Raw genomic sequence first — 21,729 nt, 5'->3', positions numbered from 1 at the left:
TATTTGTCTCTTGCATGAACAGCTTGAAGTTCTTTGCATACCCCAATGCTGTAATTGTATTGATTCACATTTTCTTTATTTTTTTCATGAAGAGTGGGTGAAGGAGATGTGAAGGAGTTTTTCTGTTATAAATTAGTTGATTTAATTTTGTGACAGCGACAGTTTCAAGTTTGATGGATGACAATTATCAGCAAAATATTACAGTAGTTTTGGACAAGTATAACCTAGTCCACACAAAGCCTAGAGTTATCACAGTATAGCTTATTTAGCATTTTGATTTACTTTTTTTCCCTTACAGGTTCCAGCTGGAACTGGAATGTTAAAAAATCATTCTCGATCAGATACTTTCATAAGGACTTCCAGCCATAATCAACTGTTGGCAGAAATGATGCAATCCCATATGGTTAAAGATATGTGTTTAATTGGAGGAAAAGTAAGAATTTAAATTTCTGTTCTCCCTTCTTCCCCATGATCTGTAGAATTTAATCTAATCAATATTTTTTAACTTTTTAGGGCTGTGGCAAAACAGTTATTGCAAAGGAGTTTGCTGATATACTGGGATACAGCATAGAACCTATCATGCTATACCAGGTAAGGAAACTATCTGCTGATGATCATGCTTTAAATATGATCTCAAATAGAGAATTTCTCACAGCACTAAAAGTGTTGGGTGTTTTTGCAAACCCCAAGCTCTGTGAAGCTTAACAGCACTGCCATAGCTAGTGGTCACTCGGTACGTTTGGCAAGAATTGTCTGTCTTAGGTTGTAGTACACTTTAACCTCATGGCATAAGCTGAAAAATTACAAGATTTAAAAATAGAATTAATTAATTTGCTAGCTTTTCACACAGAGATCACATGTGTAAGATTTTCTCCATAACCCTGAGGGATGAAAGGGCTTAAATAAAATATGAAGTCAAGAGTCTCCTATGACTTTATGGGTCAAAAAAACCCAAACATAACAGGATTTATTGTTGTAAGTGATAATTGTCGAAGCTGCAGGGAAACATTAGCATCAGGTTTAATGCAATATACTGGTCTCTTTCTTCCACCCCTTTTCTGCTTTAAATTTTTCCCAGACGACATGGAGACGTCCAAAGGAAGAAATGGCAGCAGCATCTTATTTAAAAGTATACTGGCATGTGGGGAGAAACACTGGTAGAGATGGGTGGTGAGGTTGAATGGTTGAAGAAGTGAGAGGAAAATAGAAAAGAGAAATAGTGATGATGATGTAAAAAGACAATCCATTTTATGTTTTCCTGCACTGTAGAGAACCTCTCCAGACAGGATCCCACTGCTTTTCCTTCCCCCGATATGGCTTCAGCTGATAAGGGTGAAGACTTTGAAACTCTGTCTGCAAAACTGGAGTCAGACAGATGACTTCTGCCCTTTTCTTATGCTTTAATGTGGCTGAGTGTGAGCAGATTTGGGTTCCAGGGCTACATATCCTCATCAGTGTAATGTCATGTTCATAGTAATATACCTGGATTTCCAGCAGTGCATATTATCTTTTGTATAGTGGTCTATTAAAATAAGCATATAGTTTCTGAGCCAGAGCTATGTGTCCAGCTACTCTGCATACTTCTCTCTGTACTTGTCACTGTAAACATAGTTTTAATTCATCCCAGAAAAATAACTTCTGCAACTTGACAAACCTGCTCAAGGGCAAGCACACCCTAACCCTTGTATTGGTGCACACAATAAAATATTGGGTATTCACCAGCAAAATTAGATACCTATTTGGTTAAAAATGTGGCCGCTGTTTCTCAACTTCCTACCTTTAATTAGTATGGCTTTGATGAATATGAGCAGAAGGCTTCATTTTTTGAGGCACATGAGCAGAGCTGACAATGGAACTATTATTTAGTAAACATCTTTCTTTCAAAGGGATCTGTAATTCCTATAAAAATAAAATCTAGGAAAGGATTTGAGGTATTTCCCACTGAAGTGAACCTTTCCTTTGGTTTCACCAGGGTTTGATCAAGCTCAAAGGGCAAAGGGATTTTATAGAAAGGCTTTTGGTGATATCAAACAGTATCAAAAAAGCAAGTAAATGGCTGAGAGCTGCTTATTCTCTGTAAATTCCTGTGTAGCCAAGCCTGGGTAAGATCCACATATATATCTATACATAGAAATGTTTCCTTAATGTAAAATGTGTTACATAAACTCAAAACTTCTTAAAAAAGCAGTATATAAAAATATTATTAAATGTAGCTGAGCTATAAATAGAATTTTAGAATGCATTTGTTTTTCTTATAATATATAATAACATATCAGGGCTTTGCATAACAAAGTAATAGGATAATTTAATGACAGAACAAATGTTAAATTCATACACTAGTTCAGCAGTGAAGACTATGAAAAGTTTGAAAATGCTGTAAATTTAGCATTTTTTTTGACTTTGGTTCAAAAAAGTGTGTTCTGTTTTTTTCAGAGAGACATCATACGGCCATCCATTTCTAAAATTAAGGAGGTTTTTCTTTGTTCTATGGTTCATATTTATTTTCTGGTAATTTCTGCAGGCAGAAAAATGAGTAGAGGGACACTTCCCTTTGGTCTGCAGCAATAGCACTGTTTCTCCTTGGGCTCACTGAAGAAATGAGATCTTGGGTTTTTTAATGTGTATGTAGTCTTTGCTTTTAATATTTGCTTCATCATTCTTTGGAACTGAAGTTGATTTAAGGACTTGAATAGTGTGAAAAGGTGTATCTCTCTAAATTGATTTCACAGAAAAAACAACTCCAAAAGCTTTTATGTTGTGAGATGAAAATCAAATTTACATATAGCAAACCTTTTGGAACATATATCATCTCTTATCCTAATAGTTGGCTGAGAGAATAGTTCCTGTCTCTGTTGTGATATCTGACATCATTATACGGATTTCTCATTATATGCAGTTCCATGTAGGTAAATTGCTGAGAAAGGAAACTCATCCTGATTAGGAAAGGTTTGTTTTTAAGTTGTCTCTTAATGCAGTTAAGCAACAGCAAATGAGAAGCAGCAGCCAGCTAGTGCTTTGTGGACTGTAGCTAGGGAACTTTTAGTTCAAATTGCTTAAAATAAAATATTTTCTCCCCCTAGAGTTTCAGAGGGGGAAAAAAAGTAACAGTCAAAGTGATGTTACAAGTTTTCCAGCAACTTGCTCCTCTTCTTCCCTAGCAAAAACAGTTTTGTAAGCACATCACTGGTGTTTGTGTACTGTGATGTTTTTGTTTCTAGGACTTTTTTTTTTTTTTTTGCCTGACCTCATAATTTTTCTTTACCAAATGCTTCCAGTTTTTTATTGGAGAAATACTAACAAATGATGAGTCCAAATTGGCATGAAACGCAGGAAACATAGATTCTTCACCTCATAATTGCCAAGAACATGATTAGTACTACAAGCCATGAAAAATGACTAGGTTGGAGGCTTGTGTTGATATAGCTGTTAAAGGGAGTGGAACAGAAGTTATCCTACTTGTTTTTTCTCCTAAAGTCTTTTTTTTTTCCTGTATACAAAACTTCTCTAGAAAATAAACAATGAAACATTAAACACGTAAGTTATAATGACTTACAAATGAAAATAACCTTTGTTTCACAAGGCAATATATTGTTGCCATTGCTTTGTCCAAAATAAGAGGAATAATTAATTCTTATACTTCAGTTACTTCCCCTCCAAAGGGAGTATTATAACATTAGTTTTGATATCATATATTAAATTATTTGAATAAAATTTATTAAAAATTAGGTTAAAGTAAAAAAATAGAAACAATAAATCACTGGTCAGGTATTTAGCCATAAAATAAGTTCCTTACAAAAACTGTGCAGGTGTTAGCAATGGTATTCCTATTTAATCATCCCTAAATTGAATCTCATTCAACCATTTAAACCACAGTGTTACATATCAGAAAACATTTTGCACAAAATACTCCTCTGAGTTTATCTGCAGAAAATTAATGCATGGTTCTCATAGTTGGAATTAAAGATGGACATGCTGTATAGCACACCCAGTCAATTCATACTGTGTGTTGTTTCATTTCTCTTGAGATGAATTATCAAAAGGTGTGTTAGTTAAATATTCATTATGGCATTTACTAGCTGCTGAATGCACAGTTCTTAAGCAAGTCCTAAACCCACATTTTTCTCTGTCTTTTATAAAAATGTTTCACGTCTAATTCATTAATAAAATAGGAAAGAGTGAACACAGCAGTAAAACAACAGAAATGCAACAATAAAAATATGGTATGGTTTTGTGGATTTGAATGTGAGACTTTAAATTAGACAAATGTGGAAACACTGAAGGAACCAGGCTTTGTCCTGTTATTTTAGGTCTTTTAAGGAAATGTAGAAAAAGGAAATGGTTCAGGCCATATGATGTAATGTTTCTATTTTTATTCTTTAAAGTTCAAAGGGTTTATAGTTGTGAAAGGGACGTATGCAAAAGCTACAGTTACAATAGAAAATATGTTTTTATTTGATTTTCGGTTGTGTTCGCAGCACAGCCCGAGGAAGGAATTTAGTCTTCCAGGTCACAAAATTACTATTACATCTTTGTTTCTCTAGTGCTTACCTGTTGTAATGGAACATCTAGAATATGTGTGCTGGAGGATATGCTAGATGTTGGTTTTGGTTTTGTTTTATTCCTTCAGCATTATTTTGTGATAGGCTATGTATTTTTGATAAATTCTGTGTTACAGGCTTCTTTATTACCCTGATCGTTATTCTCTGATGGTTCCACTGCATTTTCCTGCTGAGAGGTTGAATGTCATGCTGGTTTGTGTTCAAGATTAATCATGAAATTTTTGCTCTTTCAGGTGGCTTCCATATGAAAGAAATTATTCTTGTTTGCTCCAGGTGTAAATTGCTGCCCCCTTCTGTACACAGGGCTGTGTACAAGTTGTCATTTGCTTGTGTTTTTTTAAAGGGGCAGAGGGGAGAAAGGCTTTTGTTCTTGTTTCAAAGAGGTGATATTGACAAGTCTAGAACTTCCAAAGACTAGCTATTAAACATTTTGTGAGTAGATTTGTGTGTGTATTTCTAATACTCTTTGGAAAAGTAATTGAGGATTTCCTGCTAACCTTCCTAATATTCTTGGGAAGAACGGAATGCAGTTTTATAAGGAGAAAGCGTGTACTCATAAATTAAGAAAATGGATCATAAATACATTCTTCTGATGATACTTCCAGGATATGACAGCTAGAGATTTGCTACAGCAAAGGTACACGCTTCCAAATGGAGACACTGCTTGGAGACCGTCGCCACTGGTCACTGCAGCTCTGGAAGGAAAGCTTGTTCTTCTCGACGGCATCCATCGCATCAACCCCGGCACTCTGGCTGTACTCCAAAGGTCAGCATGGCAGCGTGGATGGGTTGGGTGCACGTGATGTGTGCATTGAGTGCATGCATACTGAGACCTTAAGCTCCTGCTGGTGAACTTCAAGAATACTGTAAAGATCAAGCTGAGCATTGAGGTTTCGTAGAATATGTAGTGCTCATTTTTTTTACTTAAAAGAAGAAACAATTCTTTGATTTTATTGTAAGCCTAAAATAATACAGGAAATTTCAGCCTGTTGTAAATTTAGAGTCTAAGTCTGAATTTTGGAATTAGCTAGATTTTATTCTAAAATTATGAAATCTAAAAATAAGTAATATTTGTGCAACAATTTAAAAATTCAGGATGTCAGAAAACATTTTAAATACTTTGAGTGCATTCTGCTTCTAAACAAGCATGTTATGAAGTATGTTACACAGCATATTTTATATTGATTGCAAAGAACTCTTTCTAAACATTATTTCATAATTCAATAAAAAATAAATTAAATTTTGCAGAACACAATAATAGCAAATACTATGTTAATAATTATACTTCAGGTCAAATTTTTATGCTATTTTATTTGCATGCATCATGTACTGCCTTTTGCAAACTAAACGACATTGTGAGCTTTAAAAGCAGGTTGTAGCAAAAGCATTTTCTGCTTTGTCTTATTATATATATATATGCAGAAGGACAGAACAGAGAATTACACTTGCCTGTGGTTTTGCCTTTTCATATGTTTAGCTTTCCCTTCTGATTTTTAGTTCTGACATGTGCATGCATTGTGAATAATCAACTTCTGCATATCACAAAATAAAAGCTGGGTCTGTATGTATGTTAATCATTAAAGTCAGCTGAAAGATAGTCCTTCAAGAAATAAAAGTATATTACTTGGTACAAGCATAACTAAAAAGCTGTTTCATGTCATTTATGCACACTCCACTGGTAAGACAGATTTTTTTTTTTCGTATTCTTACTGTATGGATTTAAACTAAGTTGACTGACTCTGTGCTAAAACTTACTTATATTGTTTTACCTCCATGCATGGATGCACCTTGAGTTAGTATCATTTTTTTCTTTTTACTGTGGCCCGTGTTAACTGAGATAGGTTTAAAAAAAGCCTTTAGTTGTTATAAGTGTTTTAAAAATTAATCAAAGGCTAGATAGAGCTTATTCTTTATTTTCAGGCTAATACATGACAGAGAACTGACTCTCTATGATGGCACCAGATTGTTAAGGGAAGATAGATACCAAAACCTAAAAGAAGAATTACAGCTCTCTGATGAGAAACTACAGGAAAGGTAATGTGTCAGCTACAACAATATAATGAAACAGCATTTCAATTTTTTCTTTTTTTTTTTCTAATAAAAAAAACCTGAAAAATGCTTTCCTATTTAATTGATGCCTTCTAATTGCTAAGAGAAACATCTTTTAAACATCAGGTTCCTCCTGAGCTCTATTTCTTTTTGTGGTATGGCAAAATTATATCCTGTTTAGAGTGCTTGAAGTAAAATGAAAACATTCAATATCCTTTAAGAGAAGGAGTTAGAAATTGAGGAGAAATTATAAGTAGATACAAAAATAGATCTAAAGCTATATGATACTTAATTTTTGGAACGTTTTAATAAAAGTCTTGGAAAATAAAGCTAAATTGAAGTTAAATACTAGTTGTTACTTTCTTTTGCCTCATGAGCTAGAAAGCTGGTATTTAATTTACAGCTAATATGGGGCAGGAAATCCTAAGGATGGGTTGGGACCCATTATGCTTATTCTTTTTGTTCCTTTACTTCTACTTGTCTGCTAAAAACATTCCACAGATGGAAGTGTTTCCTAGTCCTCTGAGGCCATATATGATACATGGTCAAACAATGCTGACCAATTTTCATTAATGGGAGGGATATTGTTGATTGTGTCTCAGAGCAAACACAGTCTAATATTCAGTAATATATAAGGAGCTAAACATATTATGATTCTGAAATGGATCCACTCTCTGAAAAGAGTGATAGGTTATAGCAGGGGTGCGTTCATGATGTGCCACATGTTTTCTCTCAATTGTCTCACTGAATCTGATTTTTTTCTTTGACCTTTATAGCCCCCCCTTTAGAAAAGCTGCTTTTCTTTTACTGTCTAGTTGTTTCCATATTTCTGGTTCACTTTTTGATCAAAATACAGTGGGTTAAAGATAAAAAAAAAAAGGGCAAGAGATGCCCCACAAAACCAACAAAAAAACCTAACTCATTTGTTGTAAATTCTATCCACTCTGCTGAGGCCATATACCTTGCTAGATGGTCATTTCCTGCATTTGTTTTATTTGAGCGAAGAACTATATATCAGGGAAGTTCTGTTTATCAGGATTATTAAGCACAGACTTTAAAAAGAGCAGCAAAAATCTCCAAGGGCCCATCTGGGATGGTGTCCCAAGTCTGCATCGGGCTTTGTACTATGAAATACTTCTGTTGTGCCAATCTCCATGTTCATGGTCTTGTCCAAGGTGCTTTCAGGCAGTGGCTGTAGCTGTTTACCCTGTAGTTTATTGCCATTATACTCCAAAAACCTGGACAGTTCATCACACATTCCTTTTCAGAGCTGCCACTCATAGTGGATCAAATCTCTCTCACAAGAATAGAGATTTACATCTGGATCCTGCACCTCCTTTTTTGTTCTAACAATGGCTGTTTTGGCAGTGGAGTCCCTTTAATCTTCATTATCTGTTAGAGCATGAGCACTGTCCAAGCTGTCTTCTTTAATGATTGTTCTGCAGACCCTTCTCCTTTCTGTATCACCTCGGTATGTACTTTCCTCCCTTTCAGTCTCATTGAGTAACCTTTTGGTTCAGCTGTTCAGTGGTAATTGTGCATTGCTTTTGGCTACTTTGGAGGCTCCAAAAATTGGGGGCTTTTTGGCTTTCCTTGAAAGGCTGTCTCTATTTCCTTCAGATCTCAATGTACTGCTTTTACCTATCCACATTGATATTTTGCAGTATAGTGTTTTGTGAGTTGATAAGCTCCTAATTATCTGTTTGACTGACAGTGAGCTTTCACCCTCTAATCCATAAGTCAAGGATGTCTGTTGTATTGGACAAGAATGCATTTCTGATTAGTACTTGGTCTTAGATACCCCATTGTGTAAGCATTTTTATATGTAGAAGCTCAGTGTGACCATCTAGCACCATCTTGGATGCAAATGAGAATTCTAGCTCCTGAATTATCTGAAGTCCATTTGACTGAGAATCTTACCTTCTCCTAGGTGAAATGTTCAGTCTGCCCATGTTTTCTGTACTGACTTATTAAAATACCTAGGTTAAAGTAATGCAAACATGTAACTACTTCTTTGATTTTGGCTTTGGGCTTCTTTGGCATCACTGGACAACTCCTCTATAGAGAGGGTACTGTTCTCATCAGCCCTTGAGGAACTGAAAGTGTTTCAGGACCTCGTCCTGGTTTTGGTGCCTTCCATAATCTGAAAACATCATTACCTTTTAACTGACTCCAGGATGTGATGTCAATAATTGCTGTTTGATTCCAGGACTGTATTCCTTCTTGCTATTAATCCCTTTCAGCAGTGGTTACCAGTCACTGCAAACTTCAGTACCTTCCAGTGTTGCAGAACCCAGCATTAAATTGCATCTGAGATACTGACAGCTGATTTAATCACAGATTTTAATCACGACAGTGCTAACCATTCCTCCTTTGCCTGCAATATGTTGTCTGTGGAGGAGTTACATAGAGTATGTTGTAACATGAATTTATTAGCAGATTGGTTGGGCAAATTCTTACCTAAATCATAACTAGGAGATGCTTTCCATATTGATGAGAGACATCTCTCTTGCTGTATGTCAGTGACTGTGGCTAGTGGCCTTAGCTGGATTTCTGATGTTAGACGAAGATGAAAACACAGCTTTACTTATCCTAATTTGCTGGATTTGACTGAAGTAATCCAGTATGACTGCTCTTTGTCAGACCTGTGAATATATGATGTCATTCCCAACTTTGTTGGGACTGAATCTGCAATGTTTGCGTGACACATTAAGTTTACCTAATTTTCCAGTAAGGGAATATTAATGTGTTCCTGCAGTTTTAGTATCTTTAATTTTTAGTGCTCCAGTAGTCACAATACTCATATGTGTAGTAGGGGAGAAAAAAGAGGAGGATCAAGAGGTTTGCTTGGGTTTTTTTACTAAAGGGATGGTATTTCAAATCACACTGTGATCTGGAGAAATCATGTGGCTCTGTGTACAAATGCAAATAGTATTGCAGTAGAGAATGTGAATATGCTTAAAACATGATGGTGTTATTAGAAGTGCTGGACAAAGAGGAAAGTATGGTTTGGTTTTCAGATTGTTTTCAGTTTTTGCAGTTTAGAGCACTGTTATTCATAAGTTATATTTTTGACAACCTTTCAAAGTTTTATTGCTTTTGTAAGAGGTAATAAAGTATATTCTGATTTTAAAGGATGTTAATTATTGTCATTGAATAATATGTTTGTGATTATTTCATTAGATTTCTACATCTGTAGAAAAAATTGCATTTTTCTAAGAAGGGTTTCAGGCTGGTGGGTACAATAGCTCTCTCAGGAGTGACAAGTGCAAGCAGTGCATTGCCCTTGGGACATTTTGGGATACTCCTTGGCCTGCTGAAAATCTCTAAGCTACAAGGTAACTAGTGGTGGCCACAGAGTCCTTTTTCTTATATTCTTTATTGTGCCAGGTTGGCTGTGAAGGTAAATAGTAATGAGTATTTTGGACCAAACCACTACACTAAGTTAGCGAGTGGTCGTAGAAAGAGCACATTCGTTCCTTTGAGGAAACCAACAATTCATGTTTATGAGTTTGAGGAAAAGAAAAAAAGCTGCCCTTGAGATAGTGACAGATGGTCCTTAAAGATATTTTACATAGAAGGAAATTATAGCTGCTGATACTTTATTCATTTAATGGTTGCATGATTCATTTCCCTGAACAAGTTCAGAGAATAAGAGAAAGTGTGTCCAAGTACTGTGCATATCCAAGATTTCTGCATAGAATTTCTTCTGTAATCATCCATTTCTTCACCGAGACAGATACTGTAGAAGTAGCACACAGCCTTTACAAATCAAGCAGCCAAGTGTTTGTTTGTCTCAGGATGCAGTATTTAATCTGTTTGTGTGGATATACCCCCCACAACACACACAGAGGCTAAGGTCTTGGTGTGGTGAGCAGAAAGGCAACTATTACAGGAAAATCTAGGAGTAGGTACATAATAGGATAGTTCAAAAACTAAAAGAAGTCTCTCATAATGCATGGGAGATTTTAATGCCTTGCAGACAGGATTATTTTCCATGTGATTAGGTTGAAAGGGAATATACAGTAGATGAGACAAATATGAATTGTGGCAGGGAGTGAATTCATCAAGCAATAGAATTTTTAATTGCTTACATTTTTTAGCTTTTACTTCATTTGTTGTTTAGGGGTTTGGCTTTTTTCCAGTTTAGTGAATTTTAAGATAAAGTCATCTGTTAATTTTAGACTGTGGTGAAATTTAAAAGAAGCAGTAAGAAAATAACAATAAGTCATTTTGGTCCTAGTTATTATAATTACTAACTTACATATAATTACATTATAATTATTATAATTACTAACTTACAAAATTTGATAGAAAATGAGATTTATTAAATCATGTTATAGGAAGGGACAACCAAAAATAGTTTGGTCTTGCAAAGTGGCATTAGAAATGCAATTCTGCATTTTATTTTATTTTTTGATGAGAAGATTCAATTGCTCAGAATCATGGTCAATAACAAGAAAATCTTTCCCTAAAATCACCCTGAACACACTGTGTGTGATTTTCTTTGTAAGAGCAATGGTGCTAAACCTTGGCTGAAATTAAACAGTGATGTCAAAAGGACACTGATTTTATTAGGAGGGTGCCTTGCTGCCTGTGTTGTCAGTAAATGTTTAATAGAGAGAAGGATAGAGACTCTTTGCATGAATCAATTAACGTCAAATCTTCCCACCGCTCATTAATTTAAAAGATGCCAAGTTTTTAACAAGATACACTTACTTCATCTGTAAACCCCACAAGATTTCTTGTCATGTCAAAGATTTCTATAAAGTACAGCTCCATGTAGGAGACTTGGTCTGTAATGTGATGGAACAACTTTGAAGCTCTTCAATTGTGCTGATGGAAGATGGGAACTTACAGAGCACTGCAGAACTGAGTAATTTATGGTATTTGCTTAATAATACACTTAGCCTGGACATTTTCAGCACTGCAAACATCAGTCCAAGCAATAGGTTTTTGAAATAGTTTTATTCATGTTTACAACCTGGAAACCTATAGCAGTGATGTTGTCCAAGTCTAGAGAATAGGTCAGTGAGTTTAACTGGTATCACCACGTTAGCTTGCCCTGACTTTGCATCTCCTCTCCTGCCGCTTCTTTCCGTGCCCTCCCTGGCTGTTCTCACCATGCCCTTTGAGGGCAGTGACTGCAAGGTGATAAAAAAGAAATGCGATTCCTTTACCAGGAATGATACAAAAGAGATACGATTCCTTCACCAGAAAAGTTGATTCCTTCTTGTGTTCTCTTACGGTATTGCAGAAGGGCCAGAATTTGATGGGTTTCTGGAGGAGGGTTGCTTTTTTGCTTAGTAATGTAAGGGAAGGTAAGTCTGAAAGTATATGTATTCATCCAATCTAGGAAATGTTTTCTTCTGTAATAAAGTTGGCTAATGTTCTCTGATCTTCTTTTATGCTTAGTGACAATGACATTCCCATTGGTTCCTCTTTCATGTGATGTTTTCAGACATCTATTTCTATTTTTATCAATCAGGGAGTAGCTTCTAGGCTTATGACTTTCAGCTGAGAATAACTCATGCCACTGCCTTTGTTTGCTTTGCTACAAGAGACTGCTGTAATTGCCCTGTTGTATCACAGGTATATTGTGATGAACAGATGAGCCAACTGTGCAGTTGGTTTGTCAATTTATGTCTTCAGTAATTTTTATGGAAAATGACATGGTAACAGCAATATAAATTGCCTAAGCAAATTTCACTTGCTTTTTCCAAATAATCATCCTCTATTTTAATAAGAGTACTGTAAAATCAGTTAATGAAAACAGGCCCTCCTTGCACAAAATTTGTCTGGCTTTTGCATCTGACATGTTACTCCATTGTTTCTGCTGCTTCTGGAGATCATCTCAGTTGGTCAAAGCATGGTGCTAATAACACCAAGATCACAGGTCTGATCTCTGTATGGGTCACCTACTTAAGAGTTGGACTTGATGATCCTGGATTGCTTTCAGCTCAGACTATTCTGTGATTCTGTGTGATGCTGTTATCATGCAGGTATGCTGATTAATGAGTTCCAATGAGTGCCCAGTCAGAGGTGAAAATATTACACAGATAAGGGATACAAAAGATGCAAAGAAGGCAAAGATATCAAAATCGATGGCAGCAGTCTTTTAGTTCCCTAACATACACATCTAAAAGTTGTATATTTGAGTTTGTGTTGCAAGTTCCCGTTGTCTTCAGTGGAGTCAAGACTATTAGTTACCAAATCCCAAAGTGAGAACTGGGAAACACTGATATAAGATAGCAGGTCAGTCCAATAAAGATTTAAAAAACAATAATAATAAAAATCCCTTTTACAACCAGGAACAGTGCATGTGTTTTCACAGGAAGCTGTGGAGGCAGATAAGGTGAAGAACGGAAGTTCAGAACAGTATTAGAAAAAATTTTAGGGCAAAGCAAAATGAAAGCAAATAGAGATCTGTCCCCTGAAGTCTTTGAAGATATGGTTGTGGGTGTTGAAAAAGTATAAGGGGGACAGACTACTGCTTGTGGCTAGACTTTTGTGCTTGGTTGATTTAAGGAGCCAGGATTGCAATTCTGAAGTTCTTGTAAATCTTGTAAATCTCCACAGGAGAGACCTGTCTCCTCATGCTGACTCTAAAATGAGCCAGGGGTGAAGTGACTGGTTTGGTCTTTGAAGCATAACTTTCAGGAGTGTTATGAAATTAGACATATTAATCCAAGGACCACAAAGAGCATCTGTAAGGGAGTGTTTCTAAACTGTTACTAAATTCAGCTCTTCACAGTATCTAGGCAAATCTCTAGTGTCATTCTTTCTACCAGTTTAATTCAGTAAAAGAAGTTACTCATTACTGCAGCTCTGGTAGGTCTTGTTTTCTCCCTGAGTTGCCTCTGAGACACCCAGTTTTAGGTAAAGCACTTGTAAAAGTCCAATAAATGACTAAGATGTGCCCCTTTCAGACATACAACACAGTAAACTGTAGCTTAGTTGATGGTATTTCTCCATCTTGAGGCATGCAGGTCCTGTTGCAGATGAAGAGACTTGGGTACACTTCTGAGCATTAAAAACATGTAAAGTTATAGAATTTCAAGTTGCATTATGCAGCCTTTGTCTTTTTTAAAAAATAAAATTGCATTGCAAATGATCTGAATATACTATCATATGTTTCAGTACAATAATTTATCTTTTTTTCATCTATTGTAAAAATTAAATCTGATATTCCTTGCTTAAGCCAGGTAATGCATTTTTTAAATCTTTTTTTTGCAGATCTATCTTTCCTATCCATCCTTCTTTCAGAATAGTGGTCTTAGCAGAACCTCCTGTCATTGGAAGTAGTACCCAACAATGGCTGGGTCCAGAGTTTTTGACACTGTTTCTCTTTCATAATGTTCGATCTTTAAGCAAGAGTGAAGAAATTGAAGTTATCAAACAAATGGTAAGTACATTCAGTATTTTAGGCACTTACCAGCTAATACTTACTGAATAGGATTATTTGCTACATAAAAAATGTATTGCTGTTTCAGTATAGCATAAAGGAGCTGATTTTTCAAAGTTTATCAAAGCAGCATATCTGCTTATCTTTTAATGGTATAATTCTTATTTTAATATTAAATGTTACTGTAATAAAAAATACTCTGTCATAAAGCAACTGTGGCAACTGTATGCTTATTGCATATGTGGAACGTGGATATCTTGCAGTAAGATTAACATTGGTTTTCTTTCAACCAGATTCCAAATGTACCCAGTGTTGCTGTGGAAAAGTTGTTGTCAGTAACACACAAGCTTCGGGAGACAAATGATACTACTGTGAGCCCCTTTTTTTCTTTTTTCTCTTTCAATTTACTGTCTCCTACTGTGACTTTTCTTAACAAAGGCTGGGTGAAACTTGCTAAGCTATAGTGTATTTCAAAGGCTGCCTAATTGGAAAACCAGCCCCAGAAAACTGCTGCTGGCAATTACTGTGCTGCATACGATAAACTTCTTTGATTTATGATGTATGTACTTGGAATCTCCATAAGTAAAGCTTTTAGGAATTTGCACAAATCCCAGAGAACCAAGAACAGAACACATGTTGTCAGTAGATTTAGGTATATGGCTCACAGTGAAGCATGCTGAGGTGCCTTTTGAATGTGTATGGATATAATGACGTATTCAGATATTTTTTAATTGCTTTGCTTTAGTAATTGGAAAATCAGTAGCTGAAATTATTGGAGCTTTTTGAGCAATAGGAGCTATGTATTTGTTATAAAATGACAATGCGCAGCAGCAGAGACTCAGAAAAGAGAAAGCTCCAGAACTCCTGGCTGCATTACTGCCATAGGCTATTCTGTTAAAGAAGTAATGTCAAGAAAAATAAATTCTGCTAACAAAGTGACCACAGAATTCTTTAAAAAGTATAGAGTTAAATCATGGTGAAAAGAAAAAGAAATCATTGCTATGGCAACTAAAACACGGCAGGCTTTTGATGTAAGAAAAATGTAAAACATTTTTAGTGGAATCCAGCAGTTTAACTGGTATGCAAATTTAATCCATTGTCCTTAGTTTTCATGATTTTAACATTGGTAATAGTTTTTATAGTTTTACTATTTAAGAAGCTGAGAGAGGCTGTTATGCTCTTTTGAGCTTAAAAAAGTAAGTAAAGAATTGATTTCTAGGTACACTGTTGAGACAGTTGTTATAATTATCTATTGAGCTTCCTACATCTAATGTATAAATGTATCGGTTTTGACGTACTTGGAGACATACCATGCCTGAATAGAGCATCACAAAAATCCTTTCCAAATATGTGGATATCTGTAGAATTTTGAAATATCTAAATGAATTATGTGATACTGGATGAGAAGTGAGTCACAGTATGGCTTAAGGGAGGATTCTTGTAGATCAGCAGTGACATGAGACATGTTGGGAACAGCACACCTGTGCAGAGAGATGAAATGTGTGCCTCATGTACGTTAGGCTATTTATAGAGTTGTCTAAGTAAATAAGCCTCTGACAGAGATTATCCTGAAATATTAACGATTGTTTAAAGTGATTTTGTTACAATAGAATACCTGTAGATTGTTCACCATGTGGGCGTTGTCTGCATCTTTGTAATTGTTTGCTTGATTTACAATAGAATCTGGAGACCACAATCAAGATCCTGTTGAATTAGATGCTTTGTAATATCTATTAAAAAAATTGCCACTAACACAATTTTGAGTTTACAGCTGTTCAATATTAAAAAAAAAATCAGGTAAGAGGAGAGGAAATTTTGTTGACAAAACTTTCAATTACCAGTTGCAGATACTCAGAAGATGTGATAAAACTTTTCCTAAATGGTCCTATTGATGGATAGTAAGGATAGAGCACTTACCCTTGCCCCTTGCCGTTGCTTCAGGCGTGGCTGAGTAGGTGTTGAAGTAACACATGAAATGCCATTATTCACATCACAGTGTCCACAGTGCTGGGTGGTAAACTGCGGTTGTTCAGAAGATGCTTCACAATCTTCTGTCAATGAAAGCAGGAGGAGCAGGAGTAGTAATCTTTTCGGTTAGCCCATTCTAAATAATTCTTGCTCATAGCTCACAGATATGCATAAAAGTATTATTCTTTGCTTTCTCATAATTTGAGAGAAGTTTTACATTATTTAATAGAAGTGACTAATTTTTTTTATTTAAATGCCTTTTTGTAAAAATGGCTGTTTTTCAGGGGAAAGAATTGATGATAAGATATTTCTCATGCATAAAAATTAATAAAGGGAAAAAAGGGTCTGAAATTCATGAAGTGTTGCTTTTCTCTATTTTTTCCCCTGGATTTCTAATGTCAGGATTTTTTTTTTTCCAATTGAAACAGCATAATATATTAAGGTAATTTTAATGCAATTAGAAATCTTACATAAACTTATATAAACCCAAAAAAACCATTTTGAAATTACCTAATTAAAATATTTCACTTGACCCGGGCAAAACATGGCGTGACTTATCAGATCACACTCATTGTTGTGTGTTTCCTGCTAAAATAAGGAACCTATTTGTATTAGATACCTTCATCCGGTATATGTAATTATAGAATGATTTCTTTCTCAGTCTTTGGATCTTTCTTTAAATACATGGTCACTTGTTTTGTGGTTCTGTTTGTTTGGGTTTTTTAATTTTGCTGTGTTTTTTTGAGGTCTGCCTTCCCAAGCATTGAATAATTTCTGTAAATCTTTGCTAATCATGTTCAGTTTTTAGCATTTGTTTTAACATGTGGACAACAGCAAAGGACACAGTGTTCCAGTAATGGCCTGCCCAGAAGGCGTGTGCAGAGGTGATAAAATCTCCGTACTGCTGCCCAGTGTTGTCTTGTTTATACATCTAAGAATCCTGCCAGACCTTTTGCCAGAGCATTACATGTGGAGCTCATGTTCAGTTTGTGAAGAGCAGATGAGTTTTTAGCACATTGATCCTTTCACAGTAGCTAACCTGCTTGTTATTGCTGGTATTAACATTAATATGTTACGGTTTATATTGCACATAAAATTCAGTTCACAGATTATTTTTCTTCCTTTTGGTTATCAAGTGATATTTTAAGGCTGATCTTTTGATGACATAATAATTTCCATGACAGTGACTTACTGCAAAAAAAATACAGAATTACAAGGGTGCCTATTAAAGTGCTTGAGTTGCTGTAGAAGGCACAAAGCATCTATGAATTAGGAGAAAAGTTGAAATGATTCCTTTTGGATTATGTTTTTTTCCTGACTTGTTCGATCTAAATCCCTCACATGGATTAAATAATTAAACTACCCTGTATTTTTTGACAGGCACAGTCACTGGCCTCGTTTTTATCTACTCGACAACTCTTGCGGATTTGTCGTCGACTGTCACAGTATCCAGATGAAAGCCTTTATGATGCTGTTAATAAAGCCTGCCTTTCCAGGTAGAACTGCTAGTTTTGGTGGAAGTTCAAGAGCTTCTTGGTCAGTTGCTAAAGCACAAGGTAGCTTTTAGTGTGTTGTAGTAAATAATACAATTTTTGTCTTGCTCCTTGAAGTTGGTCATTTTTAAAAAAATATTCCTGTGGTATTCTCAAACCTGGAAGGTAAGTAGAAAGGACTTGGTACTCTTTTCCCATCTCTATGAAGATAGGTCATTACATTATATAAATTAGGTCACCGTTTTCAGCATTGCTTCACTGTCTACAAACACTCTAAGCAGAGCCATATTGATGTGTAGTTTGACTGATGTTTCATGGACACTTGGTTTCAGTTCTAAAAGCTCTGTCTAGAAAAGTTATGAGGGCTTCGTTTGCTTTGGGATTTTGTTTGTGGGTTTTGGTTTGTTTGGGCTTTTGTAGTTTGGGGATTTTTCAGGGTTTTTTCCTCTTTTCAAAAGAAAGCAAATTGTTATGATCAAAAGGTTTGGAAAACTGGAAGGGCCTGGTTCTAGACACCTCAGAGCTTTCTCTTTCTCTCTGGAGCCTGAGGTCCTAGTGAATTGAGTAATGAGAAAGGGTATTTCCAAAAAACCATTGTTTCTGTTGTAGCTCTTACTTGCAATGAAGTGAGGACATTACATGCCTCCAGTTCTAAACCACCGTACATTACAACCCAATTGCAATATTTAATAACACTGAAGCCTTTTAAAATGAGTGCACAGCCACAAGCGTAGTTCATTGCCTGTGATAGAAGCTCAATTCCTCTCCTTAGGGATAGGTGAAATGTGGAAGGCTATTTGTGAAAGGAATAGATGCTCAGGGTTTGGAGGTGCAAGTGAATCTTCATTTTAGATTTTAGATTACAGATTACATTAGATTTAGATTTTTAGATTACAGAAAATACTGAAAACTTTAAAAATAAAAAACCCTTAAAATAAAATGTCCCTATTTTTCCCCTTGTTTTAGATTTTTACCAAACCTCGCCAGATCAGCTTTACATAAAAATCTACAGGATTCTGGTATTGAAACAAGTCCAGATGACACAAAGAAACTAGAGGAAAAGGATTACACATGTAAGCTTCTGCTATCTTTTTTTCCTGCTCTGCATGAATGTTATTTAGATTGCTGGACGTATAAAGGTGTATTAATTATCCTCAAAATTAAATGTCATTTGCTTCAGTTATATCTCTGACTTTGTTTCATCAGAATGTATTGCTGCTCTCAGGATGCTGTATTGTCTGCTGAATTCCCAGCTCATGGAATTTTGTTTTCCATCATGTGTAAATGTTTCTCAGTCTATAAGATCCATGGTCTCAGGCTTTTTCATTTCTTTTCATCACTGATAGCTAGTCTTCTGTACAGTTACAGCCTTCGTTTGATCTTAACATTTCTCTGTTCTGTTTTTTTACCATTGCTTCTTTCTCTCCCCTGTTAAAATCAACCATTTTTTGAGATTCTTGTAAAAGTCTTGTGTTATGATTTGCTTTCATTCTGGAACACATTTCTTTGTTATTATCTTCTTTTTATTCTCTTTAAATTGCTGTGGTAGTTGCATGTCACCTTTATCAAGCAGGTCTTTGTTTGTTTGGCTTATCCAACTTGTACTCATTTGTAGTAGCCTTCAGGGCTATGCATATATTTCTGCTTCTGCCATTTTTCTCACTTCTACTTTCTCATTCCTGCGTGATTCCCTTCATGCTAGCTGTATATCTTTTCATATCCTCTGTCAGGCAGCACACTGTGAGCAATTTGCCATTTTCCATTCACTGCGTTTTTCCTTTACTCTGCCTCACCAGTGTTATCTCTGCTCTTGTTCTTCGGTGTATTTGTTCCCAGTTTTGTGATGTATTTGATTTCTGTATTTTTACAGTGCAGTGGTAAACACATCTTTGGTTTTAATTCATGTGAATTCTATTTTTATGTGTTTATTTAGGTGTATGTGTATATAAAAGCATATATGTAGATACCCATATATTAATGGATATATAGTTTCTATTATATGCAGTATGTGTATATATAGCTATATACAAATGTATATGCAGCCATACGTATATACATATATGTGCAACCATCTATGTATTATTGTGTCTCTTATTTACATTTTGTATATATATATACTCTTGCCAGTTATGTGATGCTACCTGCTTACTTTTTTTTAAAATCTGGCTACATCCCTTGAAATTTCTGTGTTTCTCTGTTTCATGCTGTAAAGGCAAACAGCTAAAAACGTCTGTCTAGAAATAAGAGTATTTTCAGTTTTATACCATGCTAGATTAAGAAATTAATAGCCAAAAAAAAGATTGTTTTTATTGCATATGTTATTATTTACACTTAGTTGTTATTTTCCTAAGGACTGAATTTATGGTTCTTTTGATCTAAGAAATTTTTCTAATGTACTTTTTCTCTCAGAGCTGTAGTTAAGGGATATTTCAACTACACAGTGCTGAAAGGGAGAATCCACAGTGGCTCTGTATGGTTGTGGTGGGTGTGCTTCCACTCTTGGTTGAACACCCACACAGCCACTTGTTACCTCACCCCTGTACCTCACTCCACAGTGGGACAGGGGAAGACAACAGAATGAAAGGAAGTGTGAAATCTTGTGGATTGAGGAAATGTAGCCTAACAGTATTGGTGATGTTCCAGTACTACAATGAGAGTGTGAAATTAAACCAAGGCAGTGGTCACAGCTTCTGGTGGTTTTTATGGTACTTTTCCATAAGATCACTTTTTAATCATTTATTGTAATACACTTTACAGTTTTAAAGAGAATTCAAATTCATGGTAATGCAACCGTTTATAAATGGATACTCTTCTAAGTGTTCTCTTTCTTTAGATAGAAATCACTTACTGCAAACCAGAGCCTTGTTAAAATTTGTAAATTGTTAGTTGCACATGTTGGGTATTGATTGCATGTCTGCTTAGAGCATGTTGTAAGAAATGCATTTGCTTGTTTCCTGAAAAACAACTAGGTGAAATAAACAATGGGATTCTGAAGATAGGGTCTGTGACCATGCCGATTTATAACTCAGCCGAGAAAATGAAAGTGCCAGATGTTTTGTTTTATGAAAATGCACAAGTAAGTACAAATCTCTGACTTCTGAGTTACAAAACTTTGTTAAATGTGTACTAATGGGTATGCACATATGTGTAGTAAATAATGTACTAACTAAATTTTAAGGATATATTTCTGAAGTAGTTTCTTTAGTCTTAAATTTTTCTCATAGCATTTTGTGTCCTTTGGAATATTTTGCTACTGAAAGGCAACACTGATAGTGTGATCTTGTGAAATACTTTGCTTTTAGAGGACTGGTATGGGTTTTCCATACTTTTCCTTTCCTAGTCATTTTTCATACCTCACTTATAATTTTGCCCCAGAAAGACTATCCTACATAGGTATCATCTCCTAAAGGTGGTGACAGGCCATGCAAGGGGAACAGATTACAGACTTCTTCATCTTCCCCTACTAACATTTCATGTGAAATTTTGTTGTGTTGCCATTTTGGTAGAGCACATAATTTGTGTCTGTTGGAAATTAAATCCTGAGTTGTGCTAGCACTTAACACCTGCACTGCTTTTTCCACCTTCTTGCTTATAGCTTCAGAAAACTGTAGACAAAACTGTGTTCGGATTTTATTTAGGGAATCTCTGTTAAGAATGCTGCAGAGAATGACCTGCTCTTCTCTATCTGTCCTTGAATAGCTATAGTGCTAAGTGCTGAAGGAAACAGCAAGCAAATACCAGTCAGGATAGATGTTCCAATTTCTAAATGAATTCTGCTTTTATTTTCTGTATTGCTACTTTGGTCAGTCAAGTGTTGCAGTGATCATTTAAAAAAACCTGCTGGAGAATGAATTTGATTTGAGTTTAGTGCAGTGCTTCATTACCTAAAAGCTACAGAAATAAACTGAAAACAGAGAAAAAGATACGTCCTCATCCCTTTGCAGTGCTGCACAGTGTAATGTAACACATAGATTTTTGCCTTTGTATGTTTGGTCTTGAAACAATTCACTTTACAGTGAAATTTAATATTGCCACAGAATGTTGCTGTTGATCCACAACAAGTGGCATAGGGATGGGAATATTTTTTAGGTAATATGCCAAATGCCATTTTCAGGCCAGGCGTTGGGGAACATGGATTGATAAAGGTGACACAATATGGATGTGTCTACTTACAAGACTTTTTGTGTAAATAGCTAATATTAAATGTCTGCATGCATCATAATACAATGCTAATCTAAGTCCTGGTGCAAAAAAA

The 21,729-nt window shown here is 35.5% G+C and overlaps 1 protein-coding gene across 1 annotated transcript in view; it reads left to right on the top strand.

The window, feature by feature from the left end:
* VWA8 (von Willebrand factor A domain containing 8) overlaps positions 1-21,729 on the top strand; it is a 183,136-nt gene that overhangs the window by 51,932 nt on the left and 109,475 nt on the right. Inside the window, exons 11-19 of the mRNA XM_069009782.1 lie at positions 299-433; positions 514-591; positions 5,165-5,325; positions 6,480-6,593; positions 13,845-14,013; positions 14,307-14,384; positions 17,362-17,477; positions 18,441-18,547; positions 20,444-20,550. Coding sequence (XP_068865883.1) covers positions 299-433; positions 514-591; positions 5,165-5,325; positions 6,480-6,593; positions 13,845-14,013; positions 14,307-14,384; positions 17,362-17,477; positions 18,441-18,547; positions 20,444-20,550 — 1,065 coding nt within the window. The remainder of the gene's footprint in view (positions 1-298; positions 434-513; positions 592-5,164; positions 5,326-6,479; positions 6,594-13,844; positions 14,014-14,306; positions 14,385-17,361; positions 17,478-18,440; positions 18,548-20,443; positions 20,551-21,729) is intronic.

Source organism: Aphelocoma coerulescens, chromosome 1 (assembly GCF_041296385.1).
Source record: "Aphelocoma coerulescens isolate FSJ_1873_10779 chromosome 1, UR_Acoe_1.0, whole genome shotgun sequence".
NCBI lineage: Eukaryota > Metazoa > Chordata > Aves > Passeriformes > Corvidae > Aphelocoma > Aphelocoma coerulescens.
This window is presented reverse-complemented; position numbering and strand designations above follow the sequence as displayed.